Raw genomic sequence first — 23,108 nt, forward strand, 5'->3', positions numbered from 1 at the left:
TTTGCCGCAGCGGTAAAGCAGTGGAAAGTTTTTAAAGTTCTTCTTTTATTTCTTGATGAGATGCTCTGTCACGCATTCTGCCCAGCTTTTCTTCATTAAAACCACTTGTGATATTCAATGCAAAAAAACAATTTTTAAATATCATAGATGCGGAGACACGAATTGAAACTAGATAAATTTAACCAGCGAAGTAGGAACGTCGGCGAATGACACGAAAATTATAAAATTCTTGGCTGAAATTTCTTCGATATGAAAAGAGCGATCGATGGCCAACACGTGAATAAATTTAATGAGACTTTATCGACCTCTCTATCGAAGTATTCCGTTTCAACATAATATCCTAACTTCGTTATATATTTTGGCTATTAAATGAATCCTGAAGGAGCTGAAATATTGGTTGAAGAATCGTGGTTTTGTGAGGAGTGTAAATTTCGTTTGGAAGTGATAAAATATCGTTGCAACATTGGAAGTTTCGCGTTCCATGCACGAAATAATTTTGTCTGACATATTCAGCAAAGTTTTTTATAGTAAAAAAAAAAATTTTGATGGATTCTTGAGAAATGTTTTACTCAGAATATTCCTGCACGTGGAAAAAATTATTTTTATTTCTTATTTTTCGAATATCATTATTAGTTATCTGTATTCTATTATTCTGAGAATTTCGGCTTGTTTGCTAGGAATTTATTCCACATCATGAACCAGCGCGGGTGTATTTCTATCTGGAATTAGAAAGATAAAGAAAGAGGGACAGAGACAGGGAGACAGAGAGCGAAAAAAATATGTCGCGAGGTACTCGCAGCGTTATAAAATCCAATTTTCATATAAAAATGATTCTCAAGATCCGTATGACGAGAAGCTGGACGGCTGGCCGCTTCTTTTGTGCGAAATGCAGAATCGCAAAGTTCGTAAAACCTTGACGTATCCGACGAGCATATTTAGTGATAAGGCCTCAGCTTGCATATTCCATCGAGACAGGGGGCGTTGAAGGCATTTATCATTTTCTTAGACTATAAGAAGAAAATAGCAGCAACCGAACGTATATGACATCATTGGAATACGATGCTTTTTCTAGCGACGATTATGAACGTTTGCTCACAATTACAAAATTTCGCTTCGACACGGAATAAACAATTTTTAAACGCATATTCGGTAACAATGTTATCGAAGAACCTCAAACATTATGATAGGAATGAACGAATTGTGAATCTATTCCGCTTTTTGTCGTTCTTTTTCACGTCATCATAAGGTGGCTATAAAGTAGGATTTTTTTCGCTTCCGTGTCACATTCGTTTGCAGTATTATACTCGGGCATCTTCTACGAGTATTACAGTGCGCAATATTTAGTCGCTACAGTATATACCGCTCGTCCAAAACAGTCAAAAATGCGTTTACGTAAGGAATATCGAAATCTGTTTAATTAATAAAGTCTTTCAAACAAGTTTTGAAAAATGATTTTTTTTTTTTTCAATGTACAATTTTCATCTGCTTGTCATTCATTTTTCCTGTTCATGAACTTTTTATTCTTCCAATAGACGCATTGCCGGGGATTCTAATCCTATACATCGCCGCTTCCGCGGCTCAAGGACCATCAGCCAAACTAACGGCTTTCAAAAGAGTAAACGAAGGAGCAAATCAGTTCTCAGGCAAATTCGTTCAGGTATAATCAATAAAATGCTAAAGACTGCTATGGCATCTGGCTCTCACAGTAAGAACTTTTTTTTCTCACAGGCAGTGGCGAAAACAAACAGAAAAAATTTTGTTGTTTCTCCAATTGGTGCTTATCTGGCACTGACAATGGCATCTTCCGGAGCACAAAGATATACGGAAGATGTATTCGACGACCTTCTCCATCTTACCGGTGTACCACCGGATATGAAAAAAATGGGCGTGGAAGTAACCAATTTGATTTTAAATGTAAGACACAAATAGGTGTAAAAACGGTGTTACTGTTTATATTTCGAATGATTTTTGAATTTTTAATATCCGTTTTTCCAATGAAATTCCCTTTCGGATGTTCCAATGGCGCGAATACTTCTTTAAGGATATAGTTAATAATATATAATTGGAAATGCATTGCAGAGTTTCGATAAATCAGAGCTGAGTATGGCCAGCGGAATATTCGTTTCTTCAGATATCGGGCTGCATTCTGATTTCATAAAAAACCCTGCAAAAAATCGATGTTGGCTTGCCCAGAACGTCAATTTTCGGAAACCAGTTGAAGCGACCAACTCCATAAACAGTTGGTGCAACGAATGTACAAATGGAGATGTTGGAAACATTCTGTATAGTAAGAGCAATTTTCTCTGATGTTTTTTTGCTGTTCGTATGCTATTTAAGGCCTTGTATACACTTGTGATGGACGGAAAAATCGAAAATTTTTTTATCAGATATTTATCAGATGTTTATTGAAAAATACCTTTGCGGTGGACAGGATTGCTAAAAAATTATTAATCCGATCCATAAGAAATTTGTACCACTCATTTGTTATAATAATAGCTGGGGCCTGGACGAAGGATTTCGTATTTCGTTGGAAAAAAAGTTGTAACAAAAAACCGAAAATTTCGCACCTCGATAAATGTATTTTTTGTTAAAACTGTCGCCCAGGCCCAAATTATTATTATAATAAATGAGTGGTATAAATTTACATGAACATACGTATTGATGAATGTCGTTTACAGTTTTTCAATAAACATTGATTTTCTTATCGAAAAAAAATCAAGAAAATCACGTTTTTTCGCCTGTTGCAAGTATAGACTTTAATTGATTCGTAAAACAGCAGATCAAAAAGGCTGGGAAATTTTTTCCTTAGATAATTTGGACAGCAGTACTCAGACAGCTCTCTTCAGCGCCGTAAATTTCAAAGGGACACCGATGTATCGCTTAGTCCCTGTAACCACGATGCATCCATACAAAGTTGAGTTCACTTATGAAGATGATACAACTGCGACATTACCTTTTAATTCGGCTCTTCACTACGTCCAGTATGGAAAAATCCCGGAAGCGGGAGCTGAATTCATTGAAATTCCGTACAAGGTAAATATATAATGTACCATAAAAAAAGCCTCCGGCTCATCGAAGGTTCTTTGCAAAGCGTATGAAATTGTATCGTGCGTCGAAAATATGATTGCACAGATGTAAAGTGTGTTCCTCTAACAATGAAATAAAAACTAATCGCTTCGCTTCATGATCCTTCGAATATGAGAAATGCTGCTTACACGATGTCACGAATTTCTGATGTTTCATAAATGAAACGCTTGAAAAATGGTAGTTGGATAAGTTGGTATCGATCTGTTAAAACGAGCTTAAAAACATCATTTTATCTGCGCAGTCCGACGTTTATTATCGTAATAAGAGCATGTTCGTCATAATGCCAAACTTCACCTCAACTTTCGCCTATCTTGAAGAGAACTTCCATCGAATTAGTGTGAAGAAGCTTTATAAGCATAGTACTGAAAGGCCCTTGACGATTACACTACCACAATTCGAAATTAAAAGCCATCTCGACATCGGAACCATCCTGAAAAAAGTAAGTGTTTTCTTCTAAATAATTCTAAATAATAAAAAGTTAAGAACTGCTGTTTCAGCAATGAGATCGTGGAAATTTGGAGCTTGATGGTTTTCAATATTCAGAGTCCATCCTGCAAAGTTCAAATATGTCAAACATTTATGATCCTCCCGCGTTACCATTGTCGTAATAATAATAATTTCTCACAAGTGATTTTTCCATTAAAACGAAGAGAAGAAAAAATTACAATGCATTCTGTCTTTTTAGATGGGATTCGGGCACATATTCGATAGGAAGAAAGCAGATTTTTCAGGAATCTTTTCACCGAATAATTTCTGTACTAGCAATGTGTTTAATCCTGAGATCGCTCTAACTCGTGTTGTGCAGAAAACATCTATAAATATAGACGGCAACGGCATCAAGTACAATCCTCCCCTTGGTACACAAATAAACAATAATCTTTACCAGCATTTCGCAGCAGTTTTAACATTTTTATTCGCTCCCTAGAATAATTATTTCTCCAATTTATATTTCCTGGAAATCTTCCAACTCATTTAATACGATCTTCTTCTATGTACTTAGATGATGAGTATTTTTCTCATTTCGACGTGTTATCTCCATTCTACGTTATCATCGCCACAGCAGGCGAGTATCCTATGAATGTTCTCACTGCTCGGTTCACCGGCCAAGAATAATAAGACTTCTGACGACTCATCTCGATTTGACGTTCCACGAGAAAACTTCAAATCCACACTACGATATTCCGGCAAAAATACGTTTTAAGTGAAATAATACAGTTTATTCGCCACGTAATTTTTACATCAGTCGTTACATGTAAACAAAACGAATAAATGCTAGATATATTAATGCGCTTTCCGGAGCGGGAAAAAATCTTTGATAAATAAACCACCAACGGTTGAAAGTGTCATCAAAACTTTTATAAAGTATTGGCGATCGAAACCCTTGAAGTAGTAAAAATAGTAACACTAAAAGAAAAATACTTTTAGATCAAACTGCAGATTCATTCTCGGCAAAAACGTTGCAGTTAAACGAAGAAAACTCTTCCAATAACATCAATTGCTGTTGAATCAACAATTTTTTTTTCTCAGTGCATCTGTATATTGATATTATTAATAAAAAGAACGAAGCATTCGCCCTGTACGCAGTTTTTCTGTAACAATCGTAATCGTTGCTTAACAGCGCGGTTACGAAAAATGTAGATTCGACTCTATCATAGTAAAACAATGATAGACTCATCTGCTGCAGAGATTATTTCATAAGAGGATTTTGGAATATAATTTTTTAAATGAAGATCATTATTCGACAGATTCTCAGCTTGATAATTGTTAAAATGACAGTACAATGGATCGAATACTGCCAAGACTTTAGTTTCTACGTTGTGCATCCAATTGGTTGAACTCCGCACGATTTTCTGCATATGCTTGTGCGACCGCAACATTCCAATTCAAGCGTTGATCCTGCATCAGTTGGTTAATTCTTCGGTTAAGTCGTCCGACTGCCAGCCTCCGTTCCCTTTGATCTGGAGTTTCGACTGGCGGTACTTGAGGTTCGACTGCGTAGCTTCTGAGTATTGCTTTTATGCGTGTCAACTTTTCGTCGGAGTCGTTGGATCCCCCAGGAGTTCTCCTTCTTCTGACACCCTCTTGGGCGACAGGCGCTGCTCCCAAAAACGAATCACTCTGCTCTGCAACTGTGGAAGAGGCATCGCTCGACTGGAAAATAAAAAAATCATCAATTGTTGGGAATTGGAAAATTTGATCAATTTGAAAATTCGAATTGCGTATTTAGAGTGAGTCCGGCGCACTCGGGCATCAGCGCCCTTGGTGAAGTTTCAACGCTTCGGACGCGTACGGCCAACTGCTCTCAACTTATTTAGTTATTTTTCAATTTTTCTCCAGTCAAGAAGAACCAAATTATTCTGGCAAAATTTTTGTATTCTCGTGATCTTTGTCTTACTAATTTTATCATAATTTATCGTCGAAACGTTCACTTCGAATGTATACTCGCTATTATATATTTGCAACTTACATCGAGACTTTGGGAAGCAGAGTGAACTCCAACGATCGCTAAAACGAGGAGCGAGAGCACGATACGATTGGGTTTCTCCATCATTTTCGTGTGGAACCGAATTCGAACGATTATTATTCAGACGCTTGAGTCACGATTCTTTCTTAGACGATGCGAGATGCGAAGGAACTGTGGAAAATTCCGCGATGAAACCCTGCTTTTATATGGTTCCAAGGGGCTCCGTATTACCCATTTTGGAAAACGTTTCCTTTTCTATTTTTAAAATGATATCGTATTGACTCGATGTTAATATTGAGAGGAACGTAAAACACGTGCAACAAATGTGAGCGGCATTGTCTTATCCGATACTCGATATCGAGTTGCTACTGGTACGCTTCAAATCGATAAAATATATTTGTAGAACTGGAAAAAACGAAAAAATTCGATAAGTCGAACGCGAAGACAGAAATTTTAAGAGAGAAAAATATCAGAAACTCGCGGTTAAAAAACCTGCGAAAAATAAGTGGTCATGACAGAGTCGCGAAAGAATATCTAGAACATTTGGTCGTTTCTTCAGCCGGTGTTTACCTGGCACTCGCGCTGTGATCCTCTGGAGCACGAAAAAAATACAAGAAAAATTTTATGGATTAAGCTCTCGGGCTCACCAAGGGACCACTGAATATGAAAACTACTGGGGTCTGTATAGCCAATTTGGTCTTCGATGTAAGCACAGAATGGTCCAAAAACGATTTTGTTACGTGGATTTTAAGGACTCTTAACTATTTTCAATATTTTTCCATTGAAATTACACGAATAAAGGTACAAACTCTTACGTGTTGTCAATAAAATGATTGGAAATGCATTGCAGAGTTACGATGCATCGCAGCTGCGTATTTTCGTAGCCAGCGGAATTTTCGTTTCTTCGGATATCGGGCCGCATCTCGATCGCTCATAGAAGACACTACAAAATTTGGACGTTCGCCGGCCCAGAGTGTCAATTTTCGGAATCCAGTCGAAGCGAGAATACCCGCAGAGAATTCGTCGAAATTCAGTGCAAGGTAAATGAATTTTTTACTAAAAAAATTTTCGGCCCATTGGAGGTTCTTTTCAAGGCTTATAAGGCTTCCGTTCGTGAAAAAATATGAGTGCGCAGATGTCAAGTGTTTCTCAAATAATTAAATTGATAACGAACTATAAAAACTAACCGCTTAGTTTTAACGATGCCAGAAGTTTGATATCATTCGAAAAACATTTGATCACATCACGATGGTACTCGGAAGATAAGAAACGCGGATACGATCTCACCAATTTATGGTATTTTATGAATAGAATATTTGAAAAACGGACAATAAGTTGGCGTCGATCTGTTAATTAAAACGAAGTTTAAAATAAATTATTTTCTCTTTGCAGTCCGATAATATTTATCAAAATGTGAGCACGCTCATCATAATTTCAAAAGAAACCAAAAGTTAGCCAAAATTGAAGACAACTTTGATAAAATTAGCATGAAAAGCTTTATGAGCCGCATCTCGACATCGGATACTACCTGAAAAAGTAAGTGTTTTAATCTTCCCTACTTAAGTTTCGAAATAATAAAAAGTGAAGAGTTGCCTTTGCAGCGAATGAGGTCGTGGAAATTGGAAAATTCAGTGTTTTTAATATTCACATTCTAAAGTGCTAACTTCAAATGTCAAACATTCACGATCGCCCATAACAGAAAGTTGCAATGTCTTTTGTCTTTTTTAGATGCAGTGATTCGAGCACACGTTCGATACAAATAAGAGAACCGATTTTTCAGGAATATTTTCACCGCCTAATCTTCAATCTCAAAAATCATTTACTTCTAATCTCGCTATATCTATAGAGTTGTGCAAAAAACATCTATAAACACGAAATAGGTACAAATTTTCAATGTTTATAACACCAGGATTCCCCAATTGTTTCAACATTTTTATTCCATCAGTGAAAAATTCTTTTCTCCATTGATATTTCATGGAAATCGATATTTCTTTCTGTACTTTTAGATCGCTTTTGGAATACGCGATATTATATCGTCACCACACAACAGGCAAGTATTCTATGAGTGTTCTCACCGCTCGGTTCGGCACTGAATATTATTGAATCTTTTGGCCACTCGACTCGCTTTGACCTTCCACGAGAAAACGTCAAATAAACACGCGACGATATTCCGGCACAAAAAATGCGTTGTAAGTGAAATAATGTTTATCGCTATGTAATTATTACATATTCGTCGATTGAATGTGATTAAAATTTCTGTTGGCGATCGTGGCTTAACAACGGTTACTAAGAATGGAATTCGAGATTCCGAGTGTTGATTCATCGCAAGAGAAATCTGAATGATCTCGTCTCCCTGCCTGGTTAATACCGCGAGACGGTAAAACAGCAGATTATTACCATGCCACGATAAAAATGAGCATTTCCGGGCAGTACAAAAAAAAACAGGAGAATTCGCTTTTGAGTACGGGAAGTAAAATCGATCTCGAGGAATATAAAATTCAAAATTAAACCTCGACAAAGAGTGTCGATTGCGTTCGACATCGAGGGCGAGAGGCATCAATAAAGCTTCAAAGAAACGGCTGACTATAATGATTCGCGTTGGTGCCATTCGAAAACGAAAATGCCAACATCCCTGGGAAAAAAGGTTTCAAGAACATGGCACCGTAATAAAAAAAAAAATTTCAAGATTATCGCGAGAAAATGAAGAATTTTACGTCGTGTCAAGTCGTCTCACGATTTCTTGTTCGTGGGAGAGTCGAAATGTCTCGGAAATAAAAGAAAGAAAACTATTGGCAGTAAGATTGGTCGAAAAAGAGCGATGATCGATACGCGCGAGGAAGAGGTGTCGCAGGGTTCGGTTTGACCCGACAGATAACGCTACCTCGTGTGATAGCGGGGAATCGCGAGAGTGTCTCGGGCTAGAGCGCAATGGCGTAGGCGGTGATCCCCGTGATAAATTAATTTTTATCGCCGCGTGGGTGGCGTGGCTGTTTCTATTGGCCGCTCATCGGGCACCTCCCACTTCTCGTTTCTAAAGCAACCTCTGGAGCGTGTTCTCGCTCGGTGCGCTGGTCCAGGCTCAGGCGTTTTCTCCCTCCAATATATTTATTCTCCTTCGCATCGTATTTCTGCATGTATGCGTGCACGAATGTTGCGATTACTGCGCGCTGGCGATCCGAGCCGTAAATCACAGCGACGAGAGTACGTTTTGCGCACATAAATGAAATGAGCCTCTCGATGCTGTTTGTCCGCTGTTTATTCTCGATAGTCATGACGGTTATAGCGCCGTCTATATATATCCGCAAAATACTCGTCGTGCTGGCAGAGAACTCTTCTCAGAAGCGCGTCATACGCGAGCAAACGACGCGATTCGAAGGCAAAAATAATATTGTACGCCTCGAGGACCCTGCTACCGATTTCGGAGCGCATCCTCAAATTTCACCTTGGCAAAGCGATCTTTTGACGCTGCAACAGCAAACTCGTGACATTTATTCGTCGCGATACCGCCGGATAAATTCACCGTTGGGCAGAGTCGGAGGGAGTCTAATTGGTTTCGATTCCCCCGGAGCTGATCGTCGAAATAATCGATCGAATCGGTGTCGAAGGTCGGTGAAATAACGACTGAGCAGTACGGACAGAGGATCGTAAAGAGTAAAAATAAAAACGCATCGAATGGTTCGTCGCGCGGAAGCTCTGAATTTCGGAAATCCGAAGTACAGCAGCAGGTGGTCTCGATAGCCGTCAATGCTCAAGTACATCTAAACTATTCGAGCGTAAGGTATAAGAGCTCCGCCGTGGAAAATGACGGTTCGAACGCGTGTATTCGCGATTCTTCCGCATGGTAGACGTATGTGCCTGTACTAGACATTTAGGAATGTCCGATGGCGTGTCTCTCCAGTCGATGGCAAGAGAGGAAAGGTGTGCGCCTCTATATCTCGCTCGCGTATTTTCCTGGATTTGAGATTCTGCGAGAAGAGACGATGCTCGCACAGGAGGATGGTGGTGGTAATAAAAGGCCTCTCGGATATCGCAATGTAACCCAATGGATCGTGCATGTGGACGGTGCTCCGGCTGCTGCTGTGCGTTATGGTACGAGACCCCGCGGCCGGTCTCTGCCTCCAGTGACGCGCTACGGCGCTGCTGCAACCGCGGGGAACGAGTGATGCGCGGGCGCGTATACGCCAGGGTCCGGCACACCGACCAGGGGAAGTGAGAAAAGACCCCGCGCTTCCCTCTCCCGCGGCGATTCTTTTCTTTCTCGCTCTCGATCGCTCTTTCTCCGTCTTCTTGAGGCTCGGTCCGAGGAGCCTTTCCTCTCGCGTAAGGTTGAGCACGCTCGGATGCGCGAGACGAAGACGGAACCTCCGTTCTTCATACGGAGTTGATGGGCTCTTCTCGATGCTGCGGGGGCCTCATAGCGAAAAGTAGGGGATAAGACTCAGTCTCTCGGCCACGTGCTACACGAGCGCACGCCCCGCCGGCCGGTCGAGCGCGAAAGACTTTTCGAACCGTTTTCGAACGTCCATTTCGACTCGTTATCATTTCCCACGTATTCGCTTGTTCTTCATTTGTTTCGAATGCTCACGAGGATCCTGCGCATCGCCTCTGTTCGCGATCTCGTTTCCTCGTTCTCCTTCTAACATGGCGCCTTTTCCGTTGAATCTCATTTTTTAAAGGAGCTCAAATGTCCTCGCGACACCTCGCGGCGATCTAGAAAAGTTGAAGCCTTCTTGAAACACGATTTATGGAAAAAAAACGCCGAGGACAATGGCTCCTGATGCTCTCAATGTGAACTCGACCTCTTGCACTCGTTGCAGCCATTCTGTGACTTATTTAGTGACGTGATGTTATCGACTCATGTTTTTGTGCTTATCCGTACCCGTTATCCCTCGGGCTTAAGTGATAACGACGATTTTTTTGCCCGCATAAGTGATACGCACACGCGATGTGATGATAAAGCTCACAGGATTTAATATCGTTTCTCTTGTGCTGCTCTCCCTTGAGAAATACACTTAAGTGAGTATAAATGACTTTTCTGTCTCAATTGATTTATTCAACGAGATGAAAAATTGTGAAGAAAACTTGGATATCGAGCACGATAATACGATTTACAATTGTGTGCTGTTTATTCCGTGAAATATTGAATCAGAAATGGCTACGTTGTCGATGAAGAATTTCCGGAATCATGTATTTTCATCCGAACCGTTAAATGACGCGAAAAATGTTGAAAATTGTGCACGAACTTTTATCTCGTCAGATTTCAGATTCAATAAACGTCGTGCTTCTCCGAAGTAATTATCGAGCTTCGGTATATTTTTAAAGAAAATACGTAATTAATCAAACTCGAGACTCCGTCCGTCGTATTGGTGAATCACAATGTTGAGGAATCAACGCGCAACAAGGATCCGCGAAACGTCTGAAAATGCGCAGATGCTAGAAGTTACGATAAAATGCCGCTAGATGTCTCGGAACCGAGTGTTCTCGCGTTATCGTCGCAGCGCGCTCGGGACTATAAAGTAAAACTCATAGATTCGACTCGCGCACGTTATGTGATTAGCGCGAAACGTTTTTACGATCTCCCCATGACAATATCACGCACTGAAAACATGTTGAGCACACAGCCATGAAAATGAAATAGTCGCGAATCATATTTCTACGGAATTAATAGTTTTGATGATGTAAAAATGTTTAGGTTGTTAATTTCATTGAGTTTGCGTGGCAAGTTCGGCTTCCTCCGGCATTATACACGATGGTGACGAACCGGTTGCTTTTAACCGGGGATAACGTCTCTTAATTAATTTGTCATTAGTTAATTAGGCTCGCCGTCTCGTAAGGGTAATGGAGTGCACGTCGGCGTGTGCTCGAGCAACACTCGAGCCGTGCGCTATAATTCTCAGTGTATCTCCGGATCTAGTTGGATAGATGTACGTGAACGATATTAAACATACATATGTACATAGAAATATATTTACGAGGGGAGAAAGAGGGCGAGGATGATCGGGTAACCGCACGAGTACGTGGTAAGCGAGAAAGATCGATTATAAGCTGTTTTGCGTGTAATTTCTGCGTCAGAACGAAAGAGGCGTATCCAGTGTTTATGTTTTAATAGAACCTACGCGATCGAGGTATAGAACTAGCGATTTTATCGTTTTAGAGCGAAAATGTTGAAATTTGAATTTTTCGATCGTTGGAAAATTTTCAGTTGAAAGATTACTCATTGCAGGAAGGTATTATTATCTAGCAGGATTTTGTAAAACTACAAGCGAGGCCCGCTGGACATTTCGTTGTTCGGATGAATAGAGTCGTTCTTAAAGTATTTTTTTTTTTTTTTTTGGATAATTATAAAATACAATGTCAATCGATCTATGAATCGAGTCAACCGAGTTAACAATTCGTTTTTCCTCCACACCAGGGTCTGGTTCAGCGAATCGGTCCTCCGGACGGGTGAGGATTTATTCGTTTTTTAAACTCGTCACAGAAGCCCTAACAGCGTGTTCGACTGAACAAAATCGCTCCAATCGTCCTGGTTGAACTGATGGTAATATTCGTCGGAGACGAGACGACTCGAAGCGTTGAAATAATAAAGACAAGAATCGGAAGAGACGATCCCCATACGATGGGGAGCCCGAGAACGGTGGAGCGAGTGGCATCAGGGAGTAGAGCGACGCCGAAAAGCGAGACGAAAACTCCGAGACGGGAATAAAGGTGTATCACGGTAGCTAGCTGTTCGGATGGACGTGGGCGATCTATCGAACCCTGCAGGAGGCTTGGCGGGAAACGGCAGCCCAGCAGCCGCCATCCTCGGTCCAACGGTGGGTCATCATCCCGCTGGTGGACTCGCTGGTGGCGGCGGGATCGGTGGGGCTGGTATTGCCAGCAACGTTAACCCGAACATTGCCACGAGCGCTGGCTGGTGGACGCCAACGTCAACCATCATTACCGCACCGGCTAACACCGACGTGGTGAGTCTTTTGAAGACATTTTCGAACGTTTTGTTTTTTTTTTTTTTTTTTTTTTTTTTTTTTCATGGAAACGAGCGTATTCGTGCGAGGCCCTGAAGGAGAAAATCTTATCTGCGTGCTATGAAATATCAGCAGAAAATCAGCGATAATTATTTATTATGATTTTCATTATTCCCGATCGCGCTCCGTGAAAGTTGTTCGGTCGCGTTGAGGTAATAAATTATACGTTCGATACGAGCGAGGAAACGCCTCTGTCTCGTCACTCTACGGGATAATCATTCACACTGATAATGAGTAATAACTACGACGGATGATTAGGAGTTTTTTCTTCTTTTTTATAACTCGCCCCCTCATTGCGGAGACCCGGCGTGATTATAATGCACTCGCTCCCCTCTTTCATTCGTTGCGATTAATAAGGCTTCGCAATCTTGTCGTCTTGGGTTTTGTAGCGGCGTCTCACCCGTGCGAGACGGCGTCGTAGAAATTCCGTGTTTGCAAAATACGCGTCCTCGCTCAAACACAGTTTCTTGAGCGGAGCGTTTGAAAAATAAAATGAAAGAAACTCGCGCTAACGGAGATGGAGGGAAAATAAAATTTGGTTTTTCCTCATCAGCACCTTACCGAGTTCATCTCGAGAGATTTAACAGCCACGAAAAAATAGCGAGTCAGTTTTGTTTTATTGAATTTGACGAAAGGCTTCTGCAGCTCGAATTTCCGACGCGAGTCGAACGATGAGTTTTAGATCCACCGAGGTTTTATACACTTTGTATGCTTGAGCGAGCGAAGACTTCTCGAGGAGGATGCGCTGCTGTGATGGGATATCATTTAGTTCCGTTGCTCACTCGATGAGGTGTGCGCAGCAGCGTATTACTATAATATCTTCTACAAAGACCATCGTTCCTCACGTACATATCTCATCCTGAGAATGAAAACGAGCTTAAAGCCTCTCTCATGGAGCGCAGGCGTCATCTGTTGGACGCCTGGATAACTTTTTTCGGGCCCTTTGTGTACTAGCATTCAGCTGTAAACTCGATTCCCATTGTATCCAGGTTTAGCGCTTCATGCTTTTTTGCACACTCCCCAAGTCAAATATACGTTCGGGAATATTGGAGCTGATACCGAGTTACCGGATGAGCGATGCTATTTAATGAACGTCCAATTGTAGGCTATTTATGAAAAATTCGAGCATGCGACCGAAGGAAGAATTGACGAGAATCATCAACTCTTTGGTACTTGATTGCTCGTTCCATCGTGGCAAATAAGTTGAGTGATCTTGTTGCGTGGGAATGGTGCGCTACGCGGTTCCGACCACTTCTCATTCTTGCAAACACGTCTTATTATCCAGTGCTGAAACCGCGACTCGAATCTACGAGATTCTGGTGGACTAACCGTTACGCTCCTCTCACGTTGGCTTTTACCTCTTACGGAGTGCATGCTTTCGGGCGCCTTCTCAATTCTTTCTGGCTTTTTTCATATATACTCTCGGTAGCGTGCACTCCTCGCCACTTGGTCCATCATTCTTTTAGCATAGGCAGATGAAAAAGCATTGTCGTCGTGCAACGAGCGCGGTACTAATAAGCAGTTGGGCCTGTTAGCGGTTAAGTAGGTTTTAATAAGAAAATACTGAGGTATTCCGGCGATCGAAATAACCTCTTTTCTGAGTCTCACGGCAGTACGCGCGGTGATTGCAGGTTCTAGCGGAGGGGCACAAGACTCGTAGGGAATTAGCGAGGAATCCTATTTTGAAAATGTTCATTTGATTTGGGACATATGAGGACAACTGTTGGCGGAAGATGCGATCTTCGAGAGGCAGCAAAGTTTGACACACTGTTTGCATTTGATGGATTACAGATGAACCAACTGTGCAGGGTATGCGGGGAACCGGCGGCCGGATTTCATTTCGGGGCTTTTACCTGCGAGGGTTGTAAGGTAGATTCTCAATGAAAAGATTAACCGGAGGGTAAAGAATAATGTGGTAGAGCTGATGCCAGCTCCCTCTTCAGTCCTCCAGATAGATATGATTTTTCTCATTCCATGTTGGCTTCCAGTCCTTCTTCGGACGCACTTACAACAACCTCGGAAGCATATCCGAATGCAAGAACGGCGGAGCGTGCGTCATCAATAAGAAGAACCGTACGGCTTGCAAGGCCTGCCGATTGCGCAAGTGCTTGATGGTCGGCATGTCGAAATCCGGCTCCAGATACGGGCGTCGTTCCAACTGGTTCAAGATCCACTGTCTCCTCCAGGAGCAGTCGCATCAGGCCCAGGCCCGCTTCAAGGAGCCGAAGTCATCGTTCGAGAAAGTGCTCAATTCGTTGGACGCGGCGAACAACAACAACAACAACAACAGCAACCAAACTTCCGGAGCGCCAACTTCGCTCGGCGGGAACAATAGTTATCAAGGAAGATTGCCAAAAGTGGACGAGTCCAGACTGAGGCCGCAGGAGGTTCCCTCGCGTCCTCAGTTGATCGCGAGGCCTCCCGATCTCTTGACCGGCTCCCACGATCTTCTCAGGTCCGAAGCTTCCCGGTTCCCCATGTGGCGAGGTCCGCCCTTTTTCCATCCGATGCACCTCCTCAATTCCCCGTTTTTTCCCTTCCAGCAAAGATTCCTCCTGCCCTATCCGAATCAAGTGGGCGCAGCTCAGATACCCGTGACCAGTCTCTCCTCGTCGTCGTCCAGCGAAAGCGTCAGCCCCAGATCGACCCCGTCACCGAAACGCGACTCTCACCACGACGGGAATTCCCTAAGAAGACTCCACTCGGATCCCGCCGATGACTGCGTCCGGAGATCTAACCCTGCGGATCAACAAGCCCCGGAAGGAAGTCAGGACAAGAGTTTAGCCTTCCTCAGGTCTCTCGGACCTGAGCAGGACCTACCGATGGATCTGAGCACCAAGAGCCTCTCAAAAGCTGCTGCTAGTCGCGACGTCGATTCGGAAGTCGTTATGAGTTCCAGCGATGAAATGCCCGCGGACAGAATTGAAAAGGACTGCACCGATGGCGAAGATGAGCAGAAGACTGAAACAGGACCGCCGCTCGATCTCACCACGAAGACATGACGAGGAGCTTGGCTCTAGGGCATTAAGGATCGAAGGATGAGCCAACTGACCTGAGGAATCAATCGTCCGGGCTAAACATTAAGGACATTAGCGGGGCGGGCAGGCTGTCTCTCTCTCTCTCTCGTATCTGCGCGCGAGTCCATCAGCATTTATTCCATTTGGATTAGAAGCAGAGAAGATTACTCGAGTTTTTTCGGTTCTCGGTGAAGCGCACGAGTTCGGAAAGACTTCACCAAGGGAGCCCTCAAAGTGTTTTGTAAGCCTCGGAGGTGTTACGAGCTTCTGTAACAGACTTGATACTTCTGCCACGGTTGGATAAGAGCCAGCAGCACCTGTGTACGTCTCCTCGGGTTCATTTGGGTTAAATGGAAAGCAGTTAGATCTAACGACGTCTAGCGGAGTGTCTTGCCGCACGAATGATCTATCGGAAAAGCCAGAGGAAGAGGAGAAGAAGGGGAAAAGGAGAGAAAATGAAAGAAGTGCCTGTTCGTCGATAGTTCCACAAGTGCTTACCCGGACTGAAGATCATCGCGATATCCTCACCAGCTTCGAAAGACGTACGACGCGTTTCAAAGACGAACGACTGTGCCGCGCTATCTCCGAACATTCTGGCTGGCTCGTCTGTCCTCGCACGGCGAATATGCAGCCACGCAACACCCAACGCAAGCGCTGCTTCTTCACCTATCTATAATCGTACACTTGGAATATTCTATGCGATGTGTGAAGTCTCTCAAGAGTCTGAAGTTAAGTAGGAGTCGGAGCGAGTGTCGGGGGCCCAGCCCGGATAGTTTATTATCGACATTCGAGACTCGCCATTCGCCTGCGACGACACTCGCTCGTCACCGGGCCCGATCGAAGAGTCCGTAAGATCGAGCCGAGAAGATGGTTCCTCGACGTGAATATATTATCGCGTTTTGCGAATGGACAAACCGTGCGCGTGAAACTCTTCAGCACCAACGTATCCACGATCGGTGACGAATGAATTGTAAAAAGAAACCCGGAGTACTTTAAAACACGCCTAAGAGAACGTCACTTGGTACAAATGAGATTCGAATTTAGTGAACTACACGTATGAGACGCGGTAACAAATAAAAAAGCAACCAATTATTATAATTCGTTTGTCGAAACACGGGTGGTCTCCGAGGAAATATGATCGAGTGCGTGTTCATTTCGCTGTAACGTTACGAAGACGTTAGCGTCGACGAACGTGTCAAGGAGAAATTGTCTATTATGCACACTGGATTCTCAATGGTTTTAAATGAGAGGCAACTATATTTTTCGTGGTGATGGGAGGAAAAAATAAAAATTCGTATAAAAGGGGGAAAAAAAGGGTAATAAATAAATAAAGAGTCTTAATGCCAAGCTGTATAATGCCACGAAGAATATCCCTGCTCTGTTGGCCTCGCGACGATAAGGAGTTTAGCCGGGGAAGAAGTACGAGCCTCGATTAGCCATTAAACACGCAGACAGTTGACTCTTTCACCTGCGAATTAAACGCCACGGATATATAATATTATTCGAAATAAAAGACCCTTATGCTTGATACAACTGTTCGACTCGATAGTTCGTCGGTATTTTAAGGTCACGTGATCATCCTGCAGCTGATTTTCACAGGTTGAGATTAATTCGACGTATTTTGTAACGCTCCAAGAGTGTTATGGAGCTTGAGGACGATCGAGGAAAGTCTTTGGACGAACGAATAAAATTCCGCCCTTCCCATATACCTTTTAAGGATAAAAAGTAATATAAAATAACGCGAGATGGGCTCTCGCCAATTGTATATTTTCAATAATACTTCGGTGCTCAAATATTATTATTTAATAACAAGAAAAGCTTATGGAAGCTGAATCAATCCACAGGCCAGTAGATGCAATTGTAGTGATGAAACATACGATATGAGTGCGTGCATGTGTGTGTGTGTGTGCGCGCGCGTGCGTGTAAATATATGTTATAAGATAAATCTCAGCGTTCGATTCGATCGCGAATAAAAACAACGAATAAATAAATACGATATTCGAAGATAAAAAATCGTTGCTTTTTCGTCTTCATTTTGTTTTCTTCTTTTTTTCATGAAACGCGAAACCTCTCGTGATCATTTTTTTTTTCGAGATCCAGCCAAAGAAGAATGTCGTTTTCGCCCACGTAATAAAAATGCTTGCTTCCGCGTCTTCCAGTGAGATGAGTAAACATTTCTCGTCTCATCCCTCCTTTCCCCATCCTTCTCCTGAGGTCGTTAAATTTCGATGGACACATGCAGGTATGTACGAATATATGGGGCATTTCACGTCTCGCCGCATGCAATCAGTGACGATTTTTAGGTATTTATTTAACGAACAATCTACCAAAATCCATTAATTTTTCATCCTGAAACGTTGCAATGTTTTCTTTCCGAAATATCGAGTTTGTTTGAAAATACACCAAAATATATAAATTATCATAACAGTGACAGCCAACTTAGTTAGAATGACTCACGAATGTTGAAGAAATTTCAAATGAAATCGAATCGCTCAAATAGTTTCAAGGGACTCTCCTCTAATCTCATTTCTTCGAGGCCTCTGGACACCGCCTCACCCGTGTGGTCCACCCAAGGTAACATAAAAGTCTTCAGATATGATCTCACGACTGTTCGCATTCCACTCGATTGTTTATGTCTCATCCACAACTGTCCAGACCCCTTACTTTATGCTCTTTTCGTAGTTCTTCTCTCTCTCCCTATAATGTAAGATTATTTCTTAGAATTTGGATCTTTCGAAGCATACATTTTGCTTATCACAATAAGAATAAAAGTAAGATGAGGAGTAAGACGATATTTCAGAATCAGATTTCAGTCGGCGATGATGCTCGTTTAATGCAATTGAGAAGTCATTACTTTTTCATACCTTTTGGGTGGTCCGCTTCTCACCGTTCTTCCCCATTACGACGAATCTTGAATGATAATTCTGTGTCACAGCATACGAGGGTCTGGATCCTCCACGTGGCAAAATCGTCATGACTTTGTGAGCTCGTGACACCGCGAACTCGACAGGAGGTGGAAAAATTTTTCGCGCGTCACCCGTGTCAACGAGGAGGGACGCAAATAAATGAGTACGCTTAATACCATAAGGTCGCTACGTACCGAGGACGATATCGTTTGAGTGGCTCGCGCCCGCAGTGATCGAGCGATCCGCACTCGCTCACCGTGAATACCTAATTAAGACGTTAATTACTGGCGGGAAGAAAAGAACGATTTTACATATGCATATGCACTCACGGGGTGAAACGTTTCACCTTCTCGGATCGCCTTCTCTCCCACGATCATCGTGAGATCTTTCATATCGATAATATCGAAGTTACGTGCACTTTTTCACGGGCTGTTTTGTCATGTCCTCAAGCGGGATACGAAAAATGTCAAGTTTTGGCTGTTCAAAAGACAGCCAGTCGAGAGTTCAGGTTTTTTTTTCGTAATGAAAGGAAAAACTAAAAGTAATTCCGCTCACTTGTGGATGAAAAACAGTTTTTGATTGCGCGGTGATACCTTTCGACGAGGTTTTTCAATTTTTAATTCAATTGAACCGTTCGTTCGAGTGCTTCTTTGAGGCCCAGGCGAATAGAAACTATTCTTAGGTTAATTAATTTGTTAATTGAAGGTTCAAGTGTGTTGTGAAATAGCGAGAAAGCAGGAGTGGATTGTACTCGGGTCGTAAAATCTGCAATGTATTGTAAAGGTGAGTACTATAAAGTTGTACTATCGTGGCGACGGTTATAAAATCGTCGCAGCCTCCATCTGGAGAATTTTTGTTCGATATGCGAGGCGATTAAAATTTGCAACATCGCGAATTAAAGCCTTCTGAAAATTCTTCCTTGGCTATTGACATCTTTCAAATGCATTGCTAATTACATTAGACAACATCGAATCTGAGAGTTCGAAGAAACTTGGATTTATCACGCTGAACAGGAATCTGGTCGCTGAAATGATATTTGTCATGTCAGATTTTGGAGGGAATTGAGGCCCTTGGAATTTGCACCTTTTTTAAGGCAGTCCCAGAAGTTCGATTGCTCGCGGGGAACGATTTAATCTCGTTTTTTCTTAGAATCTTTGAAAAATGTTTGAATACCTGCGATATTTTCTCCGGAGTAGAATCATGCAGAATCGATGATGATTGATGGCCGAGGGTGCGAAGATTTTTCCATACGACCTCGGAGGTGTGTGAAGCTAAAAAATTTAAAGTACGTGACTGCCTCTCGCGTTGAGTCGCGCGAGCCCGTGGCGCGCAGAGTCAGGAGAAGTCACGTGAACGGCATAAACGTGACGCGCCGTGAAATACCCTCCTAATGGGCAAGCTCGATGCGTCTTCGCGCCCTCATGGTAAAGGGAACCGTCGTCGTTGATCATGTTTCCTGTAGTTTGATCGCGGTCCGCAAGAATGCATGAAAGAACGCGAGAATGATTTGACATCTGCCACGGTGACTGACCAATCCTCCTCCTTAACGTGTCCAATAGGCGCCGTTTTCAAAGAAAATTTGCGATAGTTGATATTCGACGCAGTCGTACACATTCGACTTTGCGCATGTCAAGCTACTATTTTTATCTTCGGTTCAGAACCTTTCGTGACTCTTGATCCCGCGATAGGAAACACGAGTTTCATCATTCATTTGTTTCTACGCACAAAAATAATATTTCTGCAAGCGAGTCTCGACATTTTCTCAGGACTTTGCAACGTTTCGCGAGAAAAATCTTTGTTTTTGTTCAACGTTTCCTCGCATTTTGGATTTCGGGTAGAATCTCTTGCTCGATGATCCGAAACTGAGGGATTCGGATGCCATTTTTGTTGTTGTAAATAGAGACGAAAATGCCTTTGGAGTTGGTCGGGAGCCCCGGAGCGAATTTGAATCGCATTGCGCGAGTGTTGGATCGTCAAGTGCGTGCGTCCATGCTTCGCGAGGCTCGAAGATTTTTTCTCAGTTGGCAATAATAATGGGCGAGAGCTTAGGCACGTATAACTTGTCTCTGCTCGCGGGCGAGGAGTAAAAAAGCGTTCGGAGTGACCGGTACAGCTCGGGTCAAGTCTGTCTTTCGCTCTGTCGTTTTATCGGCAAAACGTACACCGCAGGTACAAACCTGTCTCGGGCATCATAGAAGAAAGCGAAAAAAGGAAAAAAGCTTGTGGCGTCGCAGCGGCGACTGAACGTTTCCAGTCTACTCCATTAGCTTGCTAATGCAATTATTATACTACTCCGTGTGGAGCAGATCCCTCGCACCGAGAGCGCAGCCTCGCTCCTCGCCGAAGAAAAAGAAGGTACCAGATTTCCCACGTCATTCGCATTACCCGCCTATCGCCTTGGATAAAAATATCTTCTCAATTAGCCGCGAGGCGACAAAAACACAAGCGGCGGAAGACGATCTTCAATCTTTTTCCTCCGATTCTCCCATTGGCTGTTTTTCCTCCCGCCCTTATTTTAAGGTGATTTGCAGATCGAAATTTCAAAAGTTGATTTTTGCCACACCGTTCAACCGATTATGTTGAAATTAGAACTGTGAATACAGTATTGTGCCACAATTGGGATGACATGGGGGTTTTTTGAAATTTTGATTTTTTTATTTACATTTCGTATTACCATCTGAGTAATTGTAGAATAACTCAGTAAATATCCATCGAATCGTAATTTGGCGAATGTCATCCCAACAGCAATAAAAAAAACACACATTTTGAGCCTTGTTGCATCAAAATCGATGATTAAATGAAGGAGAAAGAAGCTTTTAAAAATTTATTGAAAAAAATTATCCTCATTGGTTTATCGAAATGTGCGCGACCATCAGTTTTTGAAAAGACAAACGAAGAAGCATAGGAGAAAGTGACGTTTAGTATATGTCATGGATTTGATAGAAAGTCTTCTTGTGCAGTGTAGTACTGTGGAAAAAGTGTAGTGCTGAAGAATAAAGGACAAAATATACAGAGGAACGTGCTCGATGTCGAAAGGTACATCGGTGGACACGTCGAAGCCCTGGACTCGCTGCGAGCGTGCGGATATTGAAATTTTGGAGAAGATGGAGCGAAAGGGAGCAAAAATAACTGGAGAAAAAAACAGCGACCGAAGATACAAAATTTTCAATAATTCTGGTAAATTTTCTTTTTTTTTTCAATTCAACTTTTTATCTATGTCCACCGCTTTTTCAAGCGAGAACCCAGCGGTCTTCACTGCTGGAGAGTTCAATTCTCATTGAACAACCCATCGATGAAAATCGTTGGAGATATTCGGAAAGAACTAACGTTCTCCCGGATAAACAATATAAATTGTTTATCGAATTCTACCGCTTTTTGGAGCGAGAACCCGGCAGTCTTTACTGCTGGAGAGTTTAGTACTCATCGAACACCCCATCGATGAAAATCGTTGGAGATATTCGGAAAGAACTAGCGTTCTCCCGGATAAACAATATAAATTGTTATAATAATATAAACAATATAAATTGTTTATCGAGTTTTACCGCTTTTTCGAGCGAGAACCCGGCAGTCTTCACTGCAGGAGAGTTCAGTACTCATTGAACAACCCATCGATCAAAATCGCTGGAGATATTCGGAAAGAACTAACGTTCTCCCGGATAAACAAAATAAATTGTTTATCGAATGCTACCGCTTTTTGGAGCGAGAACCCGGCAGTCTTTACTGCTGGAGAGTTCAGTACTCATTGAACAACCCATCGATGAAAATCGTTGGAGATATTCGGAAAGAACTAACGTTCTCCCGGATAAACAATATAAATTGTTTATTCTATTTTACCGCTTTTTGAAGCGATCCATCGGGTTCTTCGTTGAAACCTGATGGAAGCATCACGCCGTGACACCTGTCGGTAGTCTGCGCAGTAGCTCGTTTCAAGTTCTGCAGTACCGACAGGGAGGGGAGGGTGCGGCAACGTATGTTATCGTGTGATCCATCACCTTAAGAGTATGGATCAGTCGACTAACCTCACTTGGAATTTTTGAAATTGAAATTCTCTGACACGGGTTGACCGATTAAAAAAAGGCTCTGTCAGCCTACGCAGAACGATGGCAAAAATCGACTGACAGAGCCTTTTTTTAATCGGTCAAACTGTGTCAAAGAATTTTTATTTCGAAATTTGCAGCTATCTCTCTCGCACTCACGGTTGCGATATACCGACTGATCCATCCTCTTAATCTCATCGGAGATGATTTCGAGTTCGAAAATCGAAGAAAAATTTCAACGCTCCTGGCGCGAGGCTCGATCTTCGGTATTGCGCGTGTCTCGTCGTCTCGCTCGTCATCATTTTTTCCTTTCCCAACGTTGCGCGGGCCTCCGGCTGGAAAAATGTTCCGGTAAGTATGTCAAGTAGCCTGCTCCCTCGGTCGAACTTCAAAGCGATCCGAGCACACTTCCTCCGCGTTTAAAGCGTCTGCGACCTCCGAGGAGAGGTCAGGTCTCGTGTTGACTGACCTGATCTCCTCGATGACCGGTTACACGTCCAGCGCGCTCGAGGAACATTGAACGACGATCGTGTGCGTACGTGGCTGCTCCGCGGTATGTATACGAACGCTCGAGA

At 42.6% G+C, this 23,108-nt stretch overlaps 3 protein-coding genes and 1 long non-coding RNA gene across 4 annotated transcripts; 2 read left to right on the forward strand and 2 right to left on the reverse strand.

Moving 5' to 3' along the window:
* The first annotated feature begins 1,234 nt into the window (after positions 1-1,234).
* Positions 1,235-4,433, forward strand: LOC122416142 (alaserpin-like). The gene is made up of 8 exons (XM_043428848.1): positions 1,235-1,392; positions 1,533-1,657; positions 1,729-1,914; positions 2,080-2,287; positions 2,810-3,033; positions 3,329-3,526; positions 3,773-3,944; positions 4,088-4,433. The coding sequence occupies exons 1-8, from the start codon at positions 1,383-1,385 to the stop codon at positions 4,198-4,200; spliced, it is 1,236 nt and encodes a 411-aa protein (XP_043284783.1). The 5' UTR covers positions 1,235-1,382; the 3' UTR covers positions 4,201-4,433.
* Positions 4,434-4,576: 143 nt separating this feature from the next.
* On the reverse strand, positions 4,577-5,705 carry LOC122416143 (uncharacterized). The gene is made up of 2 exons (XM_043428850.1): positions 5,555-5,705; positions 4,577-5,238 (listed from the first exon to the last, which is right to left on the reverse strand). Exons 1-2 carry the CDS (start codon positions 5,636-5,638, stop codon positions 4,891-4,893), a joined length of 432 nt encoding a protein of 143 aa, XP_043284785.1. The 5' UTR covers positions 5,639-5,705; the 3' UTR covers positions 4,577-4,890.
* Positions 5,706-5,919: 214 nt separating this feature from the next.
* Positions 5,920-6,583, reverse strand: LOC122416177 (uncharacterized). The gene is made up of 3 exons (XR_006262077.1): positions 6,367-6,583; positions 6,122-6,143; positions 5,920-5,956 (listed from the first exon to the last, which is right to left on the reverse strand). It is a non-coding gene; the product is annotated as an uncharacterized lncRNA (long non-coding RNA).
* Positions 6,584-9,884: 3,301 nt separating this feature from the next.
* Positions 9,885-17,588, forward strand: LOC122415919 (nuclear receptor subfamily 1 group D member 1-like). Its single transcript, XM_043428517.1, has 4 exons — positions 9,885-10,567; positions 11,964-12,513; positions 14,365-14,442; positions 14,562-17,588. Exons 2-4 carry the CDS (start codon positions 12,283-12,285, stop codon positions 15,573-15,575), a joined length of 1,323 nt encoding a protein of 440 aa, XP_043284452.1. The 5' UTR covers positions 9,885-10,567; positions 11,964-12,282; the 3' UTR covers positions 15,576-17,588.
* The last annotated feature ends 5,520 nt before the right edge of the window (positions 17,589-23,108 follow it).

This window comes from Venturia canescens, chromosome 9 (assembly GCF_019457755.1).
Source record: "Venturia canescens isolate UGA chromosome 9, ASM1945775v1, whole genome shotgun sequence".
NCBI classification, from domain to species: Eukaryota; Metazoa; Arthropoda; class Insecta; order Hymenoptera; family Ichneumonidae; genus Venturia; species Venturia canescens.

What these genes read in the sequence shown, in the direction of transcription:
- LOC122415919 (XM_043428517.1), top strand. Translation starts at nt 12,283, where the DNA reads ATGGACGTGGGCGATCTATCGAACCCTGCAGGAGGCTTGGCGGGAAAC. An exon ending in CACCGGCTAACACCGACGTG is followed by an intron (nt 12,514 to 14,364) that starts GTGAGTCTTTTG and finishes GATGGATTACAG; the next exon opens with ATGAACCAACTGTGCAGGGT. An exon ending in TTACCTGCGAGGGTTGTAAG is followed by an intron (nt 14,443 to 14,561) that starts GTAGATTCTCAA and finishes GTTGGCTTCCAG; the next exon opens with TCCTTCTTCGGACGCACTTA.
- LOC122416142 (XM_043428848.1), top strand. An exon ending in TGTTGGAAACATTCTGTATA is followed by an intron (nt 2,288 to 2,809) that starts GTAAGAGCAATT and finishes TTTTTTCCTTAG; the next exon opens with ATAATTTGGACAGCAGTACT. An exon ending in CAAGTACAATCCTCCCCTTG is followed by an intron (nt 3,945 to 4,087) that starts GTACACAAATAA and finishes CTATGTACTTAG; the next exon opens with ATGATGAGTATTTTTCTCAT.
- LOC122416143 (XM_043428850.1), bottom strand. Translation starts at nt 5,638, where the DNA reads ATGATGGAGAAACCCAATCGTATCGTGCTCTCGCTCCTCGTTTTAGCG. An exon ending in CTGCTTCCCAAAGTCTCGAT is followed by an intron (nt 5,239 to 5,554) that starts GTAAGTTGCAAA and finishes TTTATTTTCCAG; the next exon opens with TCGAGCGATGCCTCTTCCAC.